At 45.0% G+C, this 22,482-nt stretch overlaps 1 protein-coding gene across 5 annotated transcripts in view; it reads right to left on the bottom strand.

Moving 5' to 3' along the window:
* FAM13A (family with sequence similarity 13 member A) overlaps positions 1 to 22,482 on the bottom strand; it is a 131,661-nt gene that overhangs the window by 73,614 nt on the left and 35,565 nt on the right. For all 5 annotated transcript variants that reach the window (XM_032109717.1, XM_032109718.1, XM_032109719.1 and 2 more), the window contains exon 6: positions 1,396 to 1,568. In XM_032109717.1, coding sequence (XP_031965608.1) covers positions 1,396 to 1,568 — 173 coding nt within the window. The remainder of the gene's footprint in view (positions 1 to 1,395; positions 1,569 to 22,482) is intronic.

Below are 22,482 nucleotides of genomic sequence, written 5' to 3'. Positions count from 1 at the left end.
GCACTTCATTTCCCTTTACACCTTGGAACACATAGCAGAGTACAGGTAGGGGCACAATTTCTGCCAGGTTACAGCACATCAACTCAAGAGGCTGGAACTTCTGCCCCAGCCCCACCTGCATGGTCCTGTCTAGCTGCTAGAACTGTATTGCCTTCTCTGTTTTGCCAGCTAACCTGCTCTGATAATTGATTTCTAAGTCGTCTCAGTCAAAAGCAGCTGGAATAATGAAGCCATATAAACAAACTTGATGTGTTCTGGCTGCAGGAATCTTTGGGGAAGTTTGGGGAGATGAAACACACAGCTAACATAGCTAAGAGTTAAAAAGCATGTGTGCCTGCCAAGGGCTAGAAACCAAATTTGATATCTATGCTTCACCACCATTACTATGAATCAAAACCTGGTGTTAGTGCATAATTTGCTAACTCGTCTCATAAATTGAGTGCTGTCTGTCTGCACTGGTGCTGAGAATAGCACACATCTCCTGCTTACACAGTGAAGTCACTCAGTTACGTGTCTGGCAGCACTGCCTCTGCTTTGTGTTCCTTGTTGGTATGCTAGGACACCGCAGTGTTGTGTTCCATGACATGTGAATAGCACTATTTCCCATATCAGGCCAATTCCATATTTCAGTAGCACACTGCAATTTCCCACAGTAACCTGAATCCCTCATGTGCTGCACTAGACACAAGAGGAGAGAGAACGAGACTCAATTCAATATCCTGAGAACAATGAAAAGATCCTGGTTCAGCCTGATGTTCAGGGAAGGACTTTACAAAAAAGCAAAATGCCCATTACCTGTTCACCTAACAGACAATATGCCAAGAATCAAAACTCAAAATACTCCTTTAGATAGATACTTTTATAGATGCTTTAAACGGATAAGACTCTCATAGATAAATTCAGAAAGATACTCTTATAGATACTCTACACATACTCTTCCATTCTTGTCTGAATGGAGCAGTACTATCAGTAGCACCATTCTTGCCAGAAAGACAAAACCCTTCAAAAGCCCCTTCCTTTTTGGATTTATGAGTGAGAATAAAGTCAGCCATCTGTTAAGACTTAAACTGGGCAGATCAAATACACTTGATTATTCAAAAGAGACACATTTTGGTTGCATCTTGTGCTCGGTGTAATTTCTATTGCCTGATTGTAGATCAGGCCTGTCCACCTGCACTCCTTCACCAAGCAGGCTACCTTCATATGCTTCAAATTTTATGTTGGAGAGGTAAACCAAAGCACACAGCTGGCTTCAGAGTGTGTGGATTCAACAGGAAAAGGCACATTACTTTATCTTACACCCCAGTATCCTGTTTAAGTGTTCAAAATGTCCAGAGCTGGAGGTGCAGGTACAAAACAAAGAGACAAACACAAAGACAAAAAAAGAACACTAACCTGGAGAAAAACACGTCATTGTTAACGAAGGAGATTTCATCTGCTAAGTCCATCTCCTTCCCACATGAACCACTGTCTGTTAATTGGAGGCTGACTCGAGGTATTCCGTCTGACTGGCCTGGTTGTGGCAATAGGCACGTTTGGTTGGGTCGTTCCGTTGGGGGTTTGGTCATCTACAGAAGCAAGGAGAGAGAAAATTGAAATATGAAGAGAAGAAAGGCCAGAACAGCCTTTTCACATAATCTGTAACTGAAAGATATTCCATACCAGTGTGCAAACATCAAAGATGACAAATTGCAAAACAGTATTACAAAATACAGATAAATCAAACACTCAGCTTGATAAAGATTATTTAAAGAAGAATAAAGGCATGTCTATTGAAAGAGCAGAGGCAAGAAAAAAATTAAGAAAAGAAAGGTAAGTGAAATAAATACTTATTTTCTGTATCACAGCAGATAGACTAAAAAAGTTTGCACTGAATTTGCTTCTTGACCACTGGAGAAACAGATGGTACCAGCAAATATATACCCCTGCTCAACCCCCTTCCCACACTTTTTAATGACAGTTGATATCAACATGTGCTCTAAGAATTCTTAGGGGAGAAGAAGAGCAAGTTCAGAGGTCTGGCCCTTATTTTACAGCAAACATTGAACCTAACCTTGTGATTACATTCAGTTTTCTCTTGTGCTCACTTCTGGTTTTAGCCTTTGCAAGATCCCATGGCTGGGAGTTTCACAACATTGTTACACATTGATTAAAATCGATTAAAAAGTACTTCTATTTTAGGTATGGTGACATAATCTTTCCCTTGGCTTTGAATTATGCGAATTTGCCAGTAACTGTTCCGTAACCACCTTCCCCATACCATTCTTGACTTTATACTGCTCCAGTAGTGGTCTCTAATCAGACAGAAAAATATGAGTTTATATAGTCTCTCATTTTACAGGAGTCATGCTCATGTGTTTGATCATTTTTGCTGCTTTTCTCTACACCTTTTCACGTTGTATTAAGTCCTTTCTAAAATGCAGTTAGAACTGCATGTGGCATTAGATATGAAGGCAGATTTAGAGGTGGCTTCTCATGAAAATCTAACCTTTTATTTGCTTTCATGATTGCTTAATTTGGAGCTCATCGGTATACACATTTATACAATCTGTGGGGTTTCATTGACATAGTTAGCACATAGTGATGGAAACTCCACTAACCAGTTTTGCACCCAATACAGAGTAAATTAGAAGCCTTCTGAAAGTCTTTGTAGCCAGATTTTAGTTTTTCCTACCTTGAATACTTTTCTATTAGCAGTACATTCAGTATTTCCTAGGTCATTATGGAAGCAGTTAAATAGCACAGATTCCAACTAAGATCCTTAAGGGACTTCTCAGAAAGTGATAAACCAATCATATCTTTTTAGGGCTTTCTAGTTATTAATCCATAAAAAGTCTTTCTTTCTAATCACAAGATATCTTTGCTTCCGTTGACAATCCCATGAAAACCTTCTGAAAATTCAAATGCACTACACTGACTATACCTATGCACATGTTCACAGGCCCTTCTGTAACCATTTTTTCTCTAAAGAAGTAATGCTGGTGCCTCCTAATGACTTTAATTATCCATTTGTTTCTCAGTTCTGCTGCCTGCTGTAGTTGTTACAAATCTGCTGGACAGTAAATCAGAATTTCTGAACTCCTTTTCACACCTGTCTTACCCTAAGGTTTTTTGTAAAATTCATTTTACTTCTGTTTCTAGTGCTTTGTTTCACTCACAGTTGCTTTCAAATGCTTTGTGCGTGTTGAGAAGTTTCATGGGACAGAAGGCTGCTTCTTACTGAGCTTTGAAGATAATAAAATGAAAAATAAAACATTTATCAGTGCAAAGGGAAATCAGAGAGAGATGTTGAGAGAGCTTCCCAGTTTTAGCCTCTGGACCGCTTGCTCTGAGTAAGATCCTGACTTTTCTGACGTCAGTGGGCATTTTTCCTGAAGTCAGCATCTCACCTTTGAACCACTGCTGGTTCCAGCAGTACTCTGTTAGCCCATCACCTGCAGCAGTCTCCAGCTGTTGGAACCACGGGAACTGGGCACAAAGCACATGGACACCAGGCAGTGCCTCTCAGCTGGTACAAAACAGCAGCAGTGCTGTGATTTAAATGGGGAAAACCACGTCTTTGGGGAGGAAGGGAGACAGGGAGCTACACAATGGCAACATTACAGGAGAGAATCACAACAGGAGGCACTAGGGCCTGGAGGCACTGACTCACTGAAGAGGCCAACCCCCACCTGGCTACAACCTCCTTTCAAGTACGTATAGAGAGCAATAACAACACCCCTCTACCTCCTTTTCTCCAGGCTAAACAAGCCCAGCTCATGAACATATGACCTGCTGCAGACTGAGATGTGTAATGTGGTGTGGCATCTGTCAAAGCAGCATTTTGTCCCTGTCGAAATCTAACCACTAAGCAAACACATATCTATAAATCTTTGCAAATACATAAAAAGCTTCACTTTGGAAGATGACACCAATAAATTCAAGGACAAGCCTAGAGAGCAGTGATGCTTTGGCTGAAGAAAAAATAATTTGATTTTTGTTTCCTGAGAATTTTTTCTCTGGTGATGCTTAACCTCAAATTGCATTTGACAAAAAACAGACTCAGCCTGAAGCAGGTATGTTGTGGGCTGTTACACCATAGCTACAGGCTGTGGCCACTAAAAGCATGGGCTCTGCTTAAGTTTGCTACTCTGTAATTTAAAATACACCTTCATTCTCAGCTAAATACAAGCAAAATAGCATCAGGTGCTACTGACAATCAAAGGGACAAGAAAAGATAATAAAACCACCAAAGAACTGAAAACTACAAGGAAATAATACACCATACATCCTGCATTTGGCTTTCGAGTTTTGTTGTCTCAAAGTTCAGATGCAAGGAACTGTGTCTGCAGTTGTAATAGAGACTAGTCAGTTTTATGACCAGTATAAACATGCATCATGATGGGTGTTGAAGAAAGTGCAAGAAAACCTTTCACCTGGAGGCACAAGCTGACCAGTCAAGTGACATCATCCCACACAATAATACCACCAAGATTCTTCATAACTGACTGGGTGCATCACAGGGATGTTTCATCTCCCTGTGAGGTGTCAGAAGCTCCTGGGTTCAAAGATCAAAGATAAACATGACATATTCTAAAGATCTGACGTGGTGTGCTGACTAACCTTTCTCTGTTCTTGAAGAACATGAGCTGCTCCACATGAGTCTGGAGAGCTCTGTGCATATGAATCAACGTGGTTTATAGACACGGATCCTTAGCACAGGTCATCCTGCTTTTCTGAGTACCACACTCATGTTCTCAAGTAAGAAAATCAAAAACTTCCAGTATCTCAAGCTGTGCGTGAACATGTAAATAATTGGACAATTCATACCCATCTGAGTTAAGTAACTGTGAAGTCTAAATGCAGATCTTTTGGAAGAAACTAGCTGTGAGTTTATATTTAAATATCATCATAGAAAGGATAATAAAGACATTTCTATAAAGTAATCCTCAAAAAACCCACCAGGTAATTAAAACATACACAGCACATTCTTTTGTTTAAAGGTGCATGAACGCAGTACTCTTCCAGACAAGAGAAACCTCCCTCAAAAACTTGCTTAATACACAAATGGAATTCTTAGAGTTGTCCACCAAAACAAAGAGGTCCATATTATTTTTTGAAAGGCTTCATACTTTGTCACCCTAGTGCTCTTTCAACTTACAAGTTGTCTGTATCAATACAAATATCCCATGGAATAGAAAAAGGTACGTTTCTTTGCAAAAACCCAGGCATAGCCAAGCAATGCATGGAAATTTGGAACACTGGTTTCTTTCTCACTCTAGTCTCAATCTGGCTAGCTATCAGCATAAAGCTTTAATGTCAATCTATCCACTCATCAGCATTACCTCTGCTTCATGAAGGACTGAGAAAAGGAGAACATTAGCCAGCTGTAACTCATACCTGACAGCTAATCAACCTAATTCAACCAGTTCTGCCCAGTCAAACAACCACGGAATGAGCCACCTGTCAAAGTCACCCACAGTTGGTATTCAGCCACTGAAACCTTGAAACAAATATATTCCACTCACTCCATTCATACACAGAGCTGTAAGCTCTCTGCCAAAGTTAATGGTAATGACAATTACACCAGGCCTTGTTTGGAGACACAGATTTTGCCAGAGGGTTTAAGTCATCCTGAATTTCCCCAGAGAACCTGGTGGAAATTCCTGCTGAGACAGCAAATCCCTTCAAGTCATTCAGTGAACAGACCAAGTATTTACGCTGTACTTGTGGTGTTCTCCAAAATTCCATACTGCAGCCAGTTCTCACACAACACTGCTCCACCACCATTTTATTGCAGTAAGGGACTTCTGGGATGAATCTGGATGGGATAAATCTCCTGCAGCTGTGAATACCAGATATACTTCAGGCCCAAAGGACTTTCAAAGGCAGGGATAAATCCACAGGGAGATTCTTCAGTTACATTCATCTTACACTTCTTATATTATTCTCTCACTTTCTATTCCTATGCTCCTACTGAGGGTGTGATTACATTACTGGCCACGGCACAGAATTTCTGTGTGTGAGGAAGCAAGTGCCAAAGTCATGGTTTGAATGCTATGTGGACTACACTAGTAGGGACAAAGAAGTCAGAGAGGCTGTGGAACAACATAATCCAAACATACCTGAATTATGCTGCCATTTTTTTCCATAACAGTAGAGCTAAAAGCAAGGGAAGAACTACAGATGTTATCTGCTGGACTTCTGCAAGGCCTTTGACACAGCCTCCACCACATCCTTCTCTCCAAATTGCAGAGACATAGATTTGATGGATGGACTGTTTGGTGGATGAGGATTGGCTGGATGGTTGCATCCAGAGAGGAGTTGTCAAGGGCTCAATGTCCCAGTCGAGACTGGTGACAAGTGGCGTCCCTCACCACAGATGTCTTCAGTAGGGCTGCTGTCTTACTTAAAATGGGCTTGTGCCCAAATACTTCCCCAAAACATAGATTCTATTCAGAAAGTAATGAAATGTAAAAATGTCACTAAAAGGCACCTTGATTCATCACTTCACCTACAACCTACAATACTGACTTTAAAACCACATAGGTATATTACAGTTGTGAAGTTCTTCTCGAATTAAAGATGCCTCATCATAAATTACTGACACTGGGAAACAAAGATCAATAGCTCTGTAATCATTTCAGGTTTAGCAGAGTCAACATACTTGAAAAATATTTCACTTACCAACTCTCTTCCACACTCAGAACCAAGCCTGAAATCCTTCCTTGGTTAACTCCCATGCTGTAACCATAAAGTCACGATAAATGTGGTCATCTGTTGGGGTTTTAGTTTAGTCTGTTTTTTTTCTCTGTTAAAGGAATTTTCTCCCATATGCATGTTGCTAGGGGACAAATAGCTGTACTTAAGAAAGACAAAAGGGGAGTGGGGCGGACCTGGCTACTCCTTTGTCTACACCTGGGTGTGGGGTCAGTTCGCTCTGAGCGTCCGGAGAGAGAAGCTGCAGAGAAAGGAGCTGCTGCTTCTTTCTTTTTGGCCGTTCCTTCTTCCTGCTGGAAACAACGCCGGGACCCCAAAAGCCGCTTTCCCTGCCCTGCTGGAGACCAGGCTGTGGCTGCCCTGCCCCGCTGCTGTTTTGAGCTTCCGCTACGCTGTAGCCCTGCTCGCCCTGCCTGCCTGGGCATCCGTGGGTTTTTCCCATCTGGATACATCTCGTCTGCCACCCGGGATTGGCGTTCGTCCCTGCCGTTCCAGCCTGCTGTTCCTGAGAGCCCGGGATCAACTGCCCAGCGGTTTGTGAAGCCTTTGTTCCATCCCTTCCCGGGATCCCAGGGCACCAGAGCCGCGGGTTTCCCGAGCTCGCTCCGGAGCGCCCCCTGCAGCCGCGGGGGAACCGTCGCACCTGCCCTGCTCACCGGGAGCCACCAGCGCCCCTGCCGGCTGCGAGCGGAACTGCACCCGAGGGGAAATAGCCTGACAGCCGAGAAGGCTGGCACTGGGTTTGTGATTGCTGTTACTGCCATAGTTGTTGTTGTTGTTTTGTTTGACTGGTTATATACATATATATATATATAGTAAAGAACTGTTATTCCTATTTCCCACATCTTCGCCTAAAGGCTCTTGATTTCAAAGTATAATAACTTGGAGGGAAAAGGGGTTATATCTGCCACTTCAAGGGGGGCCTTCCTTAGCAGACACCTGTCTTTCAAAACCGAGACAGATCTTGGCGCCCAACGTGGGGCCTAAGGGCATTAAGAGATAGAGGTGAAAAAGGAATAACAGTTCCTGGATAACTTTATTTTGTGTGCTGGATATTGGAACCTTGTTAGGCAGCACTATGTGGTCTAGTTTACCCTGGTTCGGGTGGCATGTAGCCGTGGCTATATTCTTCCCCTTTGCAGCTCCTTACTTGAATATGGGTCCTCTGACTAAGGCTACCATTGCTGTTATCCAGCTTGCGTTATGGGTCGAGAAGGTGAGGAATTCATGGGTTTTTAACTTCCTCCGGAATGTGGGCACATGGATAAACAGCTATCACACACTGAGCACATGTTTTTGGGGTTATGTTAACAATGGTACCTTCTGTGAGGAAATGACACCAGGGGAAGTTTTCTCCCAACCCCTCAACCAGTTCTTTGGGCCCACCCCATCAATTTTCGAAGGGTTTAAATTCCCTCTGAATACTAACCATCTGCTGCTGATAGGCCTACTCTATTTAGCATTCAAGGATAAGTTGAGATTGGCTTGGATATCTACCCGGACACCAGCCCCAGAGACTAGAGATCCTACCCCAGAGCCTGATCCTGCCCCAGAACCTGACATGGCCCCAGAGAGTAGAGTTCCTACCCCAGAGCCTGATCCTGCCCCAGAGCCTGACACGGCCCCAGACACTAGAGATCCTACCCCAGAGCCAGAGCCTGCCACAGCCCCAGACACTAGAGATCCCGCCCCACAGACTGATACTGCCCAACAGTCCACCTCAGAAATGGACTACCCAAACTGGGTGGGGGTACTGGCAAAAGGGATGCAGGAGATGTGCCAAGAGATGGGTCAGGTGCGCCAGGGGATATGCCAGGAGATGGGTCAGGTGCGCCAGGAGATGTGCCAGGAGATGGGCCAGGTGCGCCAGGAGATATGCCAATTGCTAAGGGAATACACCTCCTCAGCTAGTGAAAAACCCTCTCCCTGCCCCAAAGAGGGTGAGTCCGATGGTGCAGCAGTGGAACCCATGGATGTTACAACCGTCCAGGCTTCAGCTGAACCACAAGGACAACCACAGCCAGCAGCAGTCGCCCCTGTGCAAAGGAGGAAGTATAAGACCAAATCAGTACGACCAGTTAATGATGATGGGCAACCAGGGCCCTCACAACCAGCAGGAGAGCCAGAGCCAGAAGTCATCACTGAGTCCCTGTCGCACGACAGTCTCCGTGCTATGCGAAACGACATTGTGCGAAGGGGGCGTGAGCCTTATACCACCTGGCTGCTTCGGGTTTGGGACCTTATGGGCACAAGTGTGCAACTGGATAGTGGTGAGGCAAGGTATCTGGGATCGTTGACCCAGGACCCAGGTGTGGACCAGATATTTGTGAGGGAGCCAGGGCCTCTCTCTCTTTGGGAGCGGCTCTTAATGAGTGTGAGAGAAAGGTTCATTCACAAAGAAAGAATGCAGGAGTATCATCATAGAATGCAGTGGAAGACACTCGAGCAAGGGATCCAACAGCTAAGAGAGGTGGCAATATTAGAGGTACTCTTTGGGAAGGATGGACAGCATGATAATGACCCCGATAAGGTCAGGTGCACAGGACAGATGATGTGGAACCTGGCAAGGCTAGGGCCATCACAATACACCACCTTCATTGCAACGATTGATGCTGACAATACCCGAGAAACAGTGGGCTCTGTTGCCAACAGGCTCAGGCATTATGACAGCATGATCAATGGCCCGCTAAAAGCTCATGTCTCTGCTGTGGTCCAGGACCTCAAAGAGGAGATGAAGGAGATGAGGGAGGAGATGAGGGAGGAGATGAGGGAGGAGATGAGGAGGGTCAGCGTGGCACCAGTGCGAGTCACAGGCCCCCAAGTCAGAGCCCGTCGTCCCCCTGCGAGAGAGAGAGGGTACACCCCACGAGCTGAGCTGTGGTTTTTCCTGTGTGAGCATGGGGAAGACATGAGAAGGTGGGATGGGAAACCCACCTCTGCCCTGGCAGCGCGGGTGCGTGAACTCAAGGAGGGAGGCACTAACCGAGGGGGTTCCGCTAAGGTGAAGGTAGCCTCAGCCTCCCGTGACTGAGCTGCCAGGCACTACAGAAGGGAGGATGATATGTCGGATCCCCTTGAAGGTACCTCGAGCATGTACGCCCAGGGAAAGAATGATAACCAGGGCTAGAGGGGCCCTGCCTCTAGCCAGGAAGAGGCACGGGAGAACCGAGTTTTCTGGACGGTGTGGATCCGATGGCCTGGCACATCAGAGCCACAAAAATATGATGCATTGGTTGATACTGGAGCACAGTGTACTTTAATGCCATCGGGACATGTGGGGGCAGAACCTGTATCCATTGCTGGGGTGACCGGGGGATCACAGCAGTTGACCCTTTTGGAAGCTGAGGTGAGCCTGACTGGGAAGGAGTGGCAAAAGCATCCGATTGTGACCGGCCCAGAGGCCCCGTGTATTCTGGGCATAGACTTCCTCCGGAATGGCTACTACAAAGACCCAAAAGGACTCAGGTGGGCATTTGGGATTGCTGCTGTGGAGGCAGAGGGCATTAGGCAATTGAACACCCTGCCTGGACTATCTGAGAATCCTTCTGCAGTTGGGCTCCTGAAAGTGGAAGAGCAACGAGTGCCAATTGCCACCTCGACAGTGCACCGCCGGCAGTATCGGACAAATCGAGATGCTGTGATCCCCATCCACAAGATGATCCGCGAGCTGGAGAGTCAAGGGGTGGTCAGCAAGACCCACTCACCCTTCAACAGCCCCATCTGGCCTGTGCGCAAGTCTGATGGGGAATGGAGATTGACTGTGGACTATCGTGCCCTGAATGAAGTGACTCCACCGTTGAGCGCTGCCGTGCCAGACATGTTGGAGCTCCAGTACGAGCTGGAGTCCAAAGCAGCAAAGTGGTACGCCACTATTGACATTGCCAATGCATTTTTCTCCATTCCTCTGGCAGCAGAGTGCAGGCCTCAGTTTGCCTTCACCTGGAGGGGCGTGCAGTACACCTGGAATCGACTGCCCCAGGGGTGGAAGCACAGTCCCACCATCTGTCATGGACTGATCCAGACTGCACTAGAAAAGGGTGAGGCTCCAGAACATCTGCAGTACATTGATGACATCATTGTGTGGGGGAACACCGCAACCGAAGTGTTTGAGAAAGGAGAGAGAATAATTCAAATTCTCCTGCAAGCTGGTTTTGCCATCAAGAAGAGCAAGGTCAAGGGACCTGCCCGAGAGATCCAGTTCCTGGGAGTAAAGTGGCAAGATGGACGACGTCAGATTCCCATTGAGGTCATCAATAAGATCACAGCAATGTCTCCACCGACCAACAAGAAGGAAACACAAGCTTTCCTAGGTGCTATAGGTTTCTGGAGGATGCACATTCCCGAGTATAGCCAGATCGTGAGTCCTCTCTACCTGGTTACCCGCAAGAAGAATGATTTCCACTGGGGCCCTGAACAGCAGCAGGCCTTCGCCCAGATCAAACAGGAAATTGCTCACGCCGTAGCCCTTGGCCCAGTCAGGACAGGACCAGAGGTGAAGAACGTGCTCTACTCTGCAGCCGGGAACAAGGGTCTGTCCTGGAGCCTCTGGCAGAAGGTGCCTGGTGAGACTCGGGGCCGACCACTGGGATTCTGGAGCCGAAGCTACAGAGGATCTGAAGCCAACTACACTCCCACAGAGAAGGAAATCCTGGCAGCTTATGAAGGAGTCCAGGCTGCCTCAGAAGTAATCGGCACAGAGGCACAACTCCTCCTGGCACCCCGACTACCGGTGCTGGGGTGGATGTTCAAAGGAAAGATTCCCTCCACGCATCACGCCACCGACGCTACTTGGAGCAAATGGATTGCCCTCATCACGCAGCGCGCCCGAATTGGAAACCCAAGTCGCCCTGGGATCTTGGAAATAATTACGAACTGGCCGGAAGGTGAGACTTTTGGGTTATCTTCTGAAGAAGAAGAGGAGCAGGTGACACGTGCCGAAGAAGCCCCACCATATAACGAGCTACCAGAGAGTGAAAGACAATACGCCCTCTTCACTGATGGTTCCTGCCGAATTGTAGGCGCTAGCCGGAAATGGAAAGCCGCTGTATGGAGCCCCACACGACAAGTTGCACAGGCTACTGAAGGAGAAGGTGGATCGAGCCAATTTGCTGAGCTCAAAGCTGTCCAATTAGCTCTGGACATAGCTGAAAGAGAGAAGTGGCCAAAGCTCTACCTCTACACTGATTCATGGATGGTAGCCAATGCTCTGTGGGGTTGGCTGGAAAGGTGGAATAAGGCAAACTGGCAGCGCAGAGGAAAACCAATCTGGGCTGCTGAAGAGTGGAAAGACATTGCCACTCGGGTAGAGAAGCTATCCGTGAAGGTCCGTCATGTAGATGCTCACATCCCCAAGAGCCGGGCTAATGAAGAACATCGTAACAACAAACAGGTAGATCAGGCTGCGAAAATAGAGGTGTCCCAGATAGACTTGGATTGGCAACATAAAGGAGAACTGTTCCTAGCTCGATGGGCCCATGATGCCTCAGGTCATCAGGGCAGAGATGCCACCTATAAGTGGGCACGAGACCGAGGGGTGGATCTAACCATGGACAGTATCTCCCAGGTTATCCATGATTGTGAGACATGCGCTGCGATCAAGCAGGCCAAGCGGGTGAAGCCTCTGTGGTATGGCGGGCGATGGTCCAAATACAAGTATGGGGAGGCCTGGCAGATTGATTACATCACACTGCCTCAAACCCGCCAAGGCAAGCGCTATGTGCTCACAATGGTAGAAGCCACCACTGGGTGGCTGGAGACCTACCCTGTGCCTCACGCTACTGCCCGGAACACCATCCTGGGCCTGGAAAAGCAAGTCCTTTGGAGGCATGGCACCCCTGAGAGAATCGAGTCTGACAATGGGACTCATTTCAAGAACAGCCTTATAAACACCTGGGCTAGAGAACATGGCATAGAGTGGGTGTACCACATCCCTTACCATGCACCAGCAGCTGGGAAGGTTGAGCGGTGTAATGGACTGCTTAAAACCACCTTGAAGGCACTGGGTGGGGGGACTTTCAAAAACTGGGAGATGCATTTAGCAAGAGCCACCTGGTTAGTTAACACTCGAGGTTCCACCAGCCGAGCAGGCCCTGCCCAATCTGAACCCCTACAAACAACAGACGGGGATAAGGTTCCAGTGGTGCACATGAGAGGTATGCTTGGAAAAACTGTTTGGGTAAAGTCTGCCTTGAGCAAAGACAAACCCATCCGTGGGGTTGTTTTTGCTCAGGGACCAGGTTGCACCTGGTGGGTGATGCAAAAGGATGGAGAGACCCGATGCTTACCTCAAGGGGACCTTGTTTTAGGGTGAACTACCCATGGCTCTGTACTTGTATCAGTATCAGCATGTATATTTGTATATAATTTGGGTAATGCATAGATTTATATGGTTAAAAAAGTTAAGTTTCATGTAACATGTTAGTATGGGAAAAAATTCGGGGTGGATAATGTTGGGGTTTTAGTTTAGTCTGTTTTTTTTCTCTGTTAAAGGAATTTTCTCCCATATGCATGTTGCTAGGGGACAAATAGCTGTACTTAAGAAAGACAAAAGGGGAGTGGGGCGGACCTGGCTACTCCTTTGTCTACACCTGGGTGTGGGGTCAGTTCGCTCTGAGCGTCCGGAGAGAGAAGCTGCAGAGAAAGGAGCTGCTGCTTCTTTCTTTTTGGCCGTTCCTTCTTCCTGCTGGAAACAACGCCGGGACCCCAAAAGCCGCTTTCCCTGCCCTGCTGGAGACCGGGCTGTGGCTGCCCTGCCCCGCTGCTGTTTTGAGCTTCCGCTACGCTGTAGCCCTGCTCGCCCTGCCTGCCTGGGCATCCGTGGGTTTTTCCCATCTGGATACATCTCGTCTGCCACCCGGGATTGGCGTTCGTCCCTGCCGTTCCAGCCTGCTGTTCCTGAGAGCCCGGGATCAACTGCCCAGCGGTTTGTGAAGCCTTTGTTCCATCCCTTCCCGGGATCCCAGGGCACCAGAGCCGCGGGTTTCCCGAGCTCGCTCCGGAGCGCCCCCTGCAGCCGCGGGGGAACCGTCGCACCTGCCCTGCTCACCGGGAGCCACCAGCGCCCCTGCCGGCTGCGAGCGGAACTGCACCCGAGGGGAAATAGCCTGACAGCCGAGAAGGCTGGCACTGGGTTTGTGATTGCTGTTACTGCCATAGTTGTTGTTGTTGTTTTGTTTGACTGGTTATATACATATATATATATATAGTAAAGAACTGTTATTCCTATTTCCCACATCTTCGCCTAAAGGCTCTTGATTTCAAAGTATAATAACTTGGAGGGAAAAGGGGTTATATCTGCCACTTCAAGGGGGGCCTTCCTTAGCAGACACCTGTCTTTCAAAACCGAGACATCATCTTTACAATATGTGCAGCTGCCACTGCCAAATTTGGATTTCTCTTACTCTACTTGTATTTTTAGGCATTGGATGACTAAAACACCTCCTCCGCACTCCGCTCTTCTCAGATATCAAAGTTAAAAATTTGATGCAACCCTAAAGTGTATGAAGCTTTAAAGTTCTATGAAATTCTGATGTTCTATGCAAGTTCAGATGTCTTAATGAGAGCAAGACTCTTTGGAATCAAAGAGCTGAGTATTATCTTCCTTTAAACCACATCCCAGTCCTGCTTGTCCAACTTAATTTCCTTTTATGACAAGGTAATCCATCTAGTTGATCAAGGGAATCCTTTGGATTTCAGTAAAACTTTTGATACTGCCTCTCACAGGATCCTGGACAAAATGTGCAGCACTCAGCTGGATAAACACATCATGGGAAGGGTGAGCAACTGGCTCATGGGTTTGGCACAAAGGGTTACAGTGAATGGGATGACATCAGACTGGGGACCTGTCACCAGTGGGGTTCCACAGGGCCCAATCTTAGGCTCTGTACTCTTCAACATCTTCATTAACTACTTGGACACTGGACTTTAAGGAATACTAAGTAAGTTTAAAGAGGACGCTAAATTGGGAGAAGCTATTGACTTCCTCGAAGGCAGGGAGTCCCTGCAGAGAGACCTCAACAAATCAGGGGGCTGGGCAATCACCAACCATGTGCAGTTCAGCAAGGAAAAGTGCAGGATTCTGCACCAGGGATGGGACAACCTTGGATGTACAGACAGGCTGGGGAATGAGATGCTGGAAGGCAGCGCTGCAGAAAGGGACCTGGGAGTCCTGGTCGATGGCAAGTTGAACACGAGTCAGCAGTGCCCTGGCAGCCAGGAGGGACAACCCTGTCCTGGGGGGCACCAGGCACAGGATCGCCAGCTGGGCAAGGGAGAGGACTGTCCTGCTCTGCTCTGCACTGGGGCAGCCTCACCTCCAGTGCTGGGGGCAGTTCTGGGTGCCACAATGTAAGGAAGATATTGAGCTATCAGAGAGTGTCCAAAGGAAGGCAATGAAGATGATGAAAGGCCTGAAGGAAAGCCATATGAGGAGCAGCTGGCCTGTTCAGCCTGGAGAAGAGGATACTGAGGGGAGACCTCATTGCAGTCTGCAACCTCTCATGAGGGGAAGAGGAGGGGCAGGCGCTGATCTTGTCTCCGTGGTGAGCAGTGACAGGACAGAGGGAATGGCCAGAAGTTGTGCCAGGGGAAGTTTAGTTTGGATATCAGAAAAAGGTTCTTCACCCAGACGGTGACTGGGCACTGGAACAGGCTCCCCAGGGCAGTAGTCACAGCACCAGCCTGACAGAGCTCAGGAAACAACACCAGAGCCTCCATATTTGACCAAAGCCACAGTGAACAGCAGAACTGCTTAAATGCTTGAAAGTAAACACACACTTTGCTAACACTGCTCGATTCCAGAGGCAAGAAGCTAGCAAATGCTCTCAGAAAGTCTATGAAATTCAAGCACAGCTCTGCAGATACAGCATTTCTAGCTCCAAAGGTAGTTTACTTGTCACTGGCTGTGAATCCCATAATTTTGTTTCAGTAAACTCTCAAGGTCAAAATCATGTCTCTTATAAACCAAAGCAGATTCAGTGAACAAATTCCAAATTTCCCCTGAAGGCTAAACATTAAACTTGCACACTCCAGAAAGATGTAATCTGAACCCAAAGCTATCCTGTCCTAAAAACATTCAAAATTAAGCAATCAACCCAGTAGTAAGTTTATCTTAACCTGTGACTCTGCATGGCGCACGCACAACAGGAGGTTTTTGAAGTGAACCAGCAGCACCTTAAGGCCCTTTTTCTGCAGGAGGTCAGGCACTTTGCCTAAGGGAATCCCTTCAGCCTCCTGCCCTGTGCAGCTCTCCAGGCAGCTTTGTCAAAATGCTGCAGGCGTGCAGCCTGCATGGGATGTAGGCCAAAAAGCAACAAGATGTACGGGCCTCAAGCCAGAAGATACAACCAGCTCCCAGCAGTCACTGACTGCTGCCTGGCATCTGTTTGCCAAAGGAAATGCAGCGCAGGCAGTGTTCTGAACTGAGGTGAAGAGAGCTTTATCCAGGTGGAGAGGAAAGAGTGGGATTGATGTAGACTTTGCAGATCAGGGGTCCTAGGAATCTCAGCAAAAGGCATGTTGAGGACTCCCTGGTGGATTAAATAAAACCAAAAAGCTCAAAAGCAAAACAAACATGCATGATTTTACAGTGGAGAGATACGATAGCCCATCATCTTATCATCTCTGTGCAGCAACAAACCTTATGGCCTCTTGAAAAACACAAAAATCCAGCCTCAGTCACAATCCTGAATGTATCCCACAAGGATACTGGAAGTTATTCACATCCAAATCCTAGAGTTCTGACTACACTGCTGGGACACTGCTCCTCTTGGAATAACTTCTGCCTTTCATCCACTTTGGACTCTCTTAGCTTGAATAGATAATGCATCAAAAGTAAGAAGCACAAATATGGTCAGATGATCACACTCAGGAGAAATGCAGGAATGAACTTAGAAGGCTGACTATGGTGACAATTCCTGCTCTCAGCTTCCCACAGGGCAGACTTCCTGCTCATGTCTATATTCACCTGCCCATTCAAAACAATAGTGAGAGCAAGAAAAATTATGGTAAGTTACTGTAGTTACAATGGGCATGATGTGATATTTCAGTGTATTCTTAAAATAAACGTGAATGAATCCTAAAGCAAATGCTCTGTAACTCTCTGCTCTGCTGTTAAAGGGCAAACGTTAATGAGCCCATCAAAAGCCAGAGAACAAAGGTAAGTCAGTACAGTGCCCATTACATTCCTCCATCCTTCCTGCTAGCCAACTGTTTGAGCTGTAAACAAGTAAGTGTTTGCCAAAGGATTTCTTCATTAGAAAAATGTGAAGCTGCGCCAAAATTCAGAGCTGTTTCACTCAAGTCCATGTAAGTAGGTTGAAAAGTTTAAAACAAGCTGTTAAGAAACCTGTCTTTCTCCATGTATGGTGTTTCTCCTGTTCACAGCATGACAATGAATTACACAGTAATGAAAGAATTTGCTCCCTAAAAGACAGTGTTGGCACTGGTCTGAACTGTGCTATATCCCATAAAGTGCAGGCAGATCCTTCAAGGAAAACAGATTGTTTTACCTCTGTATTTCTCCTAGCCTACATTACCATATGGCCAACTCATTAACCAGGGAACTTGAACAACTGAGTAGACGACTGTAAAGGCTGACTCCAGCTCCCACTCCTCAATCTCTTTTCCTTCTCAGCAATAAAGAATGCTGTTTACAAACTCTGTAATAAAAGCAGGTTCAGGCCTTAGGAATTTTGAACAGAGGTGGAGCAGCACTCTCAGGCATACCAATAAACTGGCACTAAACGTGCCCAAGCTCATTTTTATGGCCCTCTGAATCAACACTGGGTAACAGAGATAAGCTGAGACTCCACTAGAAATTCCACCAGACCACATAACAATCTAGCAACAAAAGGACAGGAATGATTCGGTTCTTGGGTCATTCACCTCTGAACTAGAAAAGGAGTTAAAAATACATTCTGTACTCTAACAGAACTTTCAAGGTGATCTCATACGTGTTCTCTATCTCCCATTTTCATGGCATTGTATCTTCATTACAACTATACCTCCAGTTGTAAGCACAAGTCATCGCAGACAAATGACTCAAGTGAATCACGTAGGTGTGTTAGATCATTGTTCTGTCACTTACTAGCAAAAGTTAGAAATCAACATTCCTGCAGTTAACGGAGGACTAGGCTTGCCACTGACTGAATACTAGTAAGATAAGCATGCAATAATCAGAGATTTTAGGAATCATGCAGTACAAGAATTGCTTTTATTATGTTGAACAGAGATGAAAAATGAGAACAGAAGTGCATGAACTAAAAGCAGAAAAACCTGTGATAGCACACTATTAACTGCTCCACCATGGATTCTGCAGCAGCACATGTAGATTCACGTGTTTCAGTATGAAACACATTTAATTTGCACAAAATAGTACTTCCAAGGGAGCAGGAGATCCATATACTGGGAACACAGCAAACAGCACTAGCTAATAACCTATTAAACATTAACCTCCAAAAGTCTGCTAAATGCAGGCTCTGGCAAGAGGTCTTAACTGCACTGGGTGGAATGCACACAAGTATATTTTTCTGGTTCTCTAAGGAAAGATCTTATTTACAGTTGATTCCAACACTTGCAAATCTCCTGCTGATTCCCTACCGTCCTTCAATTCATGCTGGGTTTTACAAGGCAAACATTACTATAAGATTACACCACTCCTCCTACAAACTGGCTGTTTTCTCTAACTGTACAGCACATCTTTATGTTAATTAAGACAAGGGGAAGAACTTACCATCATTAACATGAAAGATGCAAGTTGAAAGACAAAACAAAACCTACTAGGAATATGAGGCAGGCCTAACAGTCACATTTGCAGGCTGTCCAAGTTCCCAGGCTACTTGGAAAACTTACAAACAAACAAAACCAGAATCTCAAACACAGTTTAAGCTGAGAATCCACTGCTGTCAGTGTTTTGTTCTTGCATATTTGCTCCTGAAGGACTGGCAGTATGTTTGATTTTACCCTTTAAAATCCAGGAAGTAGAAAGAATGCGCTCATTTCCAATAACATGTCGTACTTCAGTAACTAAGCATGTTTTGGAATATATTTTGTTTTTCCAAACATCCTGTGAACTTGCAGATCAAAAAGTTAATTCAATTAAGATATTTTTGGCCACAGTTAAACTGATTCCTAACTCTATTACATAGATTAAATAACTGTACATGTTCAGGAATGTGACTCTTGCTCTCAGAACACTCTTTGGTATTGGGATTCAATAAACCTAAATTGTAATTTTCAAATGCAAGTATTTAAAGTCAGGCACTTGCATTCCACACAGAGTAGTAAAACTGACGAAATTTAGTCAGGTCACACTCGCAATGACTTAAAGAGCACTTGTCTATCTGCGTTTCTGGTAAGGACGTAAGCAATTACATCAACCTTCATACTTGCATTAAAAAAATAACATTATTACATAACTACCTATATGCATTTCAGCGCATCTTTGAATTACTGAAGCTTGAGAATTCATTGAGATTTCTGTTTATTCATTTTTAGCATTGCTTGTGAAATTCTTGAAACAAAGGGATGAAATCTGTTGTGCTTTAAGGCCTGATTGCCCTTAAGACCAATTATGTGGCTCCTGTACAACTGGGATAAATGAACTTAGAGCCACAAAATGACTAGCATGGAGAAGTCCTACCTGAGCATCACTCTTCTAGAACATTACAAATCACCAGAGAATGCTCTAAGAAGTATGGCTTATTAACAATTGCATACTTTCCATTCTCACATGAAGGAAAAAATCTCCAGTGCAGCACACTGGATACAAAACAAACTTTGTTTTGTTCAACTGGGTGTATTCAACAATCAGCATTAACTGTCTACACCTGGAAAGTTACCCAAGCCCTGCTTACTGTCAACAGCTGCCAGCAACCACCTCTCCATCTCATACTTCCCAACACCTGCCCAAACTAGAGTACCTGCTCATGATGGTATCAAGTCCCCCCACAGTTACTAAGGGAACTTTTCTACTATGAAGAGTACTTGGGCCAAAGTAAGGAATCAGCATCTGTACAGGACACTGTCAAATCCCAGGTTTTGATCTTTAAGTTTCTTTAATGATTTTCACACAAGAATTGAGAAAATCACACAGAAAGCCAGAGAACATTTTATTTCCTAACTTTGACAGGCAATATTTATTGGCAAATAGTGCAGTCAGAAGTCTGTCAGCATAAAGCAAAGCTTTTAGTCATCTCCTACATCTGCAAATGTGGCAAATTTAGAGACCTGCAGGTCCTCCTAACCTTACATTATAATAATAAACTGTACTAGTTCCCTTATCCATTGCCATTATTAAGTAAGAGGGATTCATACAGCATACTTGTATCTTACACTGTTACCAGATTTGGATGCAAAGCTCAAAACAACAGAATACGACCATCACTTTTAACCCTTTTCACACCAAGATGTTGAATGAGCATAAAATTTGTTATGTTTTAGCTTCAGTCAACTGTAGTTATGGACATACTGAACAGTGCAGTCAATTTAACGTCCTTTGTATTTGTAGCATGCTACCACACTGTAACACAAGACTTTAAATGCATCTGATTATGACTGCTTAAGGAAGGAATTAGGAAACAAAATAGCTACTAACAACAATGGCTATACATTGTGCTGCATTTTAATAACAACGATAAACTTATTTGTTGATAACATGATATTCCAAGTTATCTTTGGAACAATCTCATTATTAATGCTGTGCTCATCCTCTCTTTCCTACTTGATTCATTAATTACTCTGTTTCTGGTCTCACAAGCTGCGTAATCAGAGGAAACTGGCCTTGGGATTCTCAGTTCAAGTTTTAAATGCTTCTGGAAAGCACCAGATCTATTTTTCAGCTGTTAATACATAGAAGACCACCTTAATCAAAATAAACTTGAACTTTAATCAATGTGAAACTTTTTCTTAATTAAAGCACAGACCAGTTTTTTTTACAGAAACATGGAGTCAGAGTCCCTTCTGCAATAAAGAATGTGCCACTCTGACTTCACCAAAATGTCATCCAATTTACTTCATCAAAGTGTTTGGCCTTGTGCCCCAAAAGAGAAAAGCTATTACATGGGATTGCTCACTGACTCTGTGCAAGGGCTTTGACAGAAAAAACAGTTGTTGTCAACGCAATGATTAGGGCTGCAAATACCAGTGATAATTTTTCATCAAGCAGAAATCCCCCAACCACCATGGTAGCTTGTAGGGGTCATGGGTGGTGGAGATGTGGAGATGTTCTGTTCGACTGTTCACTATGTCCTTCAGTTCAAAGAAAAAAAAAAAAAAGGGAGAAAAAAAATCAGCTGACCTTCAAATGACACCAGTGAAAGCCATGTTTATAACAAACAAAAGGAGTCAGTTCTTCACGTGAGGGGAAGCAATTTGTGGCACACTTTTCCAGATGATATGTTGGAAGCGAAAAGATTACACACGTGCAAGAGAGACCCAGGACAATTACTCTGGACATCACTAAATACACAAACCATATCAAAAGCAGGAAAACTTCCGAGAATAGTCACAAATCGGTAGCAAAAAGGGAGGAAACACCTTGCTGCCTTGTCCTTCTCCTCCCTTGACATCTGCTTATGGGCAGTGCTGGAAGCAGGACACTGGGCTGGATGGATCCCCAGTGTGAGCCAGCACAGCCACTCTCATGTATGATGAGCAGCCATTAAGAGGATTATTCAGTGAATTCCATGCTGCAAATGACTGCAGGAATGATGCATTAGCTGATTGCATCGGGACAGACTGCAACAGCTGACTCTTTACTGGGTCAGCAGCTGTACAGCACAGAGGAGGGAATATTCTATTTCCCTCCACCTAACACTGCAGTGCAGCCTTTGCCTCAGGCAGGTGTCACCAGGGTCACACCTGCAGATTTTCCCGAGGCCACAACAGTGTTGTGCATGGAGCAGTGCAAAAGAAACAGTGAATTTAAGAGTTCCTGGATCTCCCCTTATTTGATGTTGGGATGGCAAATACATGCCCCCCCCACCCCGTATTAAGTTCCCTGCTGCACAGCAGGGCAGGTGTGTCATGCAGCAGTGCTGTCAGAGTTACAGACTGCTCTCCTTACTCCTAAGATGAAGACAATATGGAATCTCTTCCCCTCTGTGACCATGCAAAATAGCTCATGGCTGATTAAGGCTACAAAAGACATGCAAGGCACCAAATAATCTGTATTTCTAAGATGAAAACTGTGTGGCCAATGGTACGGAGATCTTCAAAGGCATTTTTTAATTCACATGGTCACAGGTATTTTCATGACTGTTAACTGGATGGAATAACTGATTTTTATTCAGTTATCAGTTCACAGAGCCATTGTTCAGTGGCACAGATACCTTCAGGAAAAATACAGAAAATTATTTAATGTGAACAGTAACTGAAAAAAAAAAATAAAAATCTCTTCACAATGTTAGGCATCCCTTCCATTTTGTACTCAGAAACTGATGAAAACATCATTGTTAAAGGGGGAACAATGTCAGTAAATAATACTAAACAAACCAGGTAACACACGTTGAAACATCTAGTATTTATATATGAGTTTTTTGCCTTGGTTGCTATTAGCATATAAATACTGGGTCAGTTTCCTCCTGTCTGCTGTTCTGCCTTGCCAATGTTTACCCTATACTTTAATAACTGGAATTCAGCATAGCCGTTTCAGATAGAAGTGATAAAAAGGAGAATCTCACTGCAAAAAAACTGCATCACTGCTTTTCAATATAGAACTAATACCCTATTCAGTTCAACTTTCATTTCCTTTTGTTCTTCCAAGACTATTTATATATATGACCT

The sequence above is a fragment of the Corvus moneduloides genome, chromosome 5, assembly GCF_009650955.1.
Source record: "Corvus moneduloides isolate bCorMon1 chromosome 5, bCorMon1.pri, whole genome shotgun sequence".
In the NCBI taxonomy this organism is placed as follows: Eukaryota; Metazoa; Chordata; class Aves; order Passeriformes; family Corvidae; genus Corvus; species Corvus moneduloides.
The sequence above is the reverse complement of the archived record's forward strand: the minus strand, read 5'-3'. Positions and strand labels throughout refer to the sequence as shown.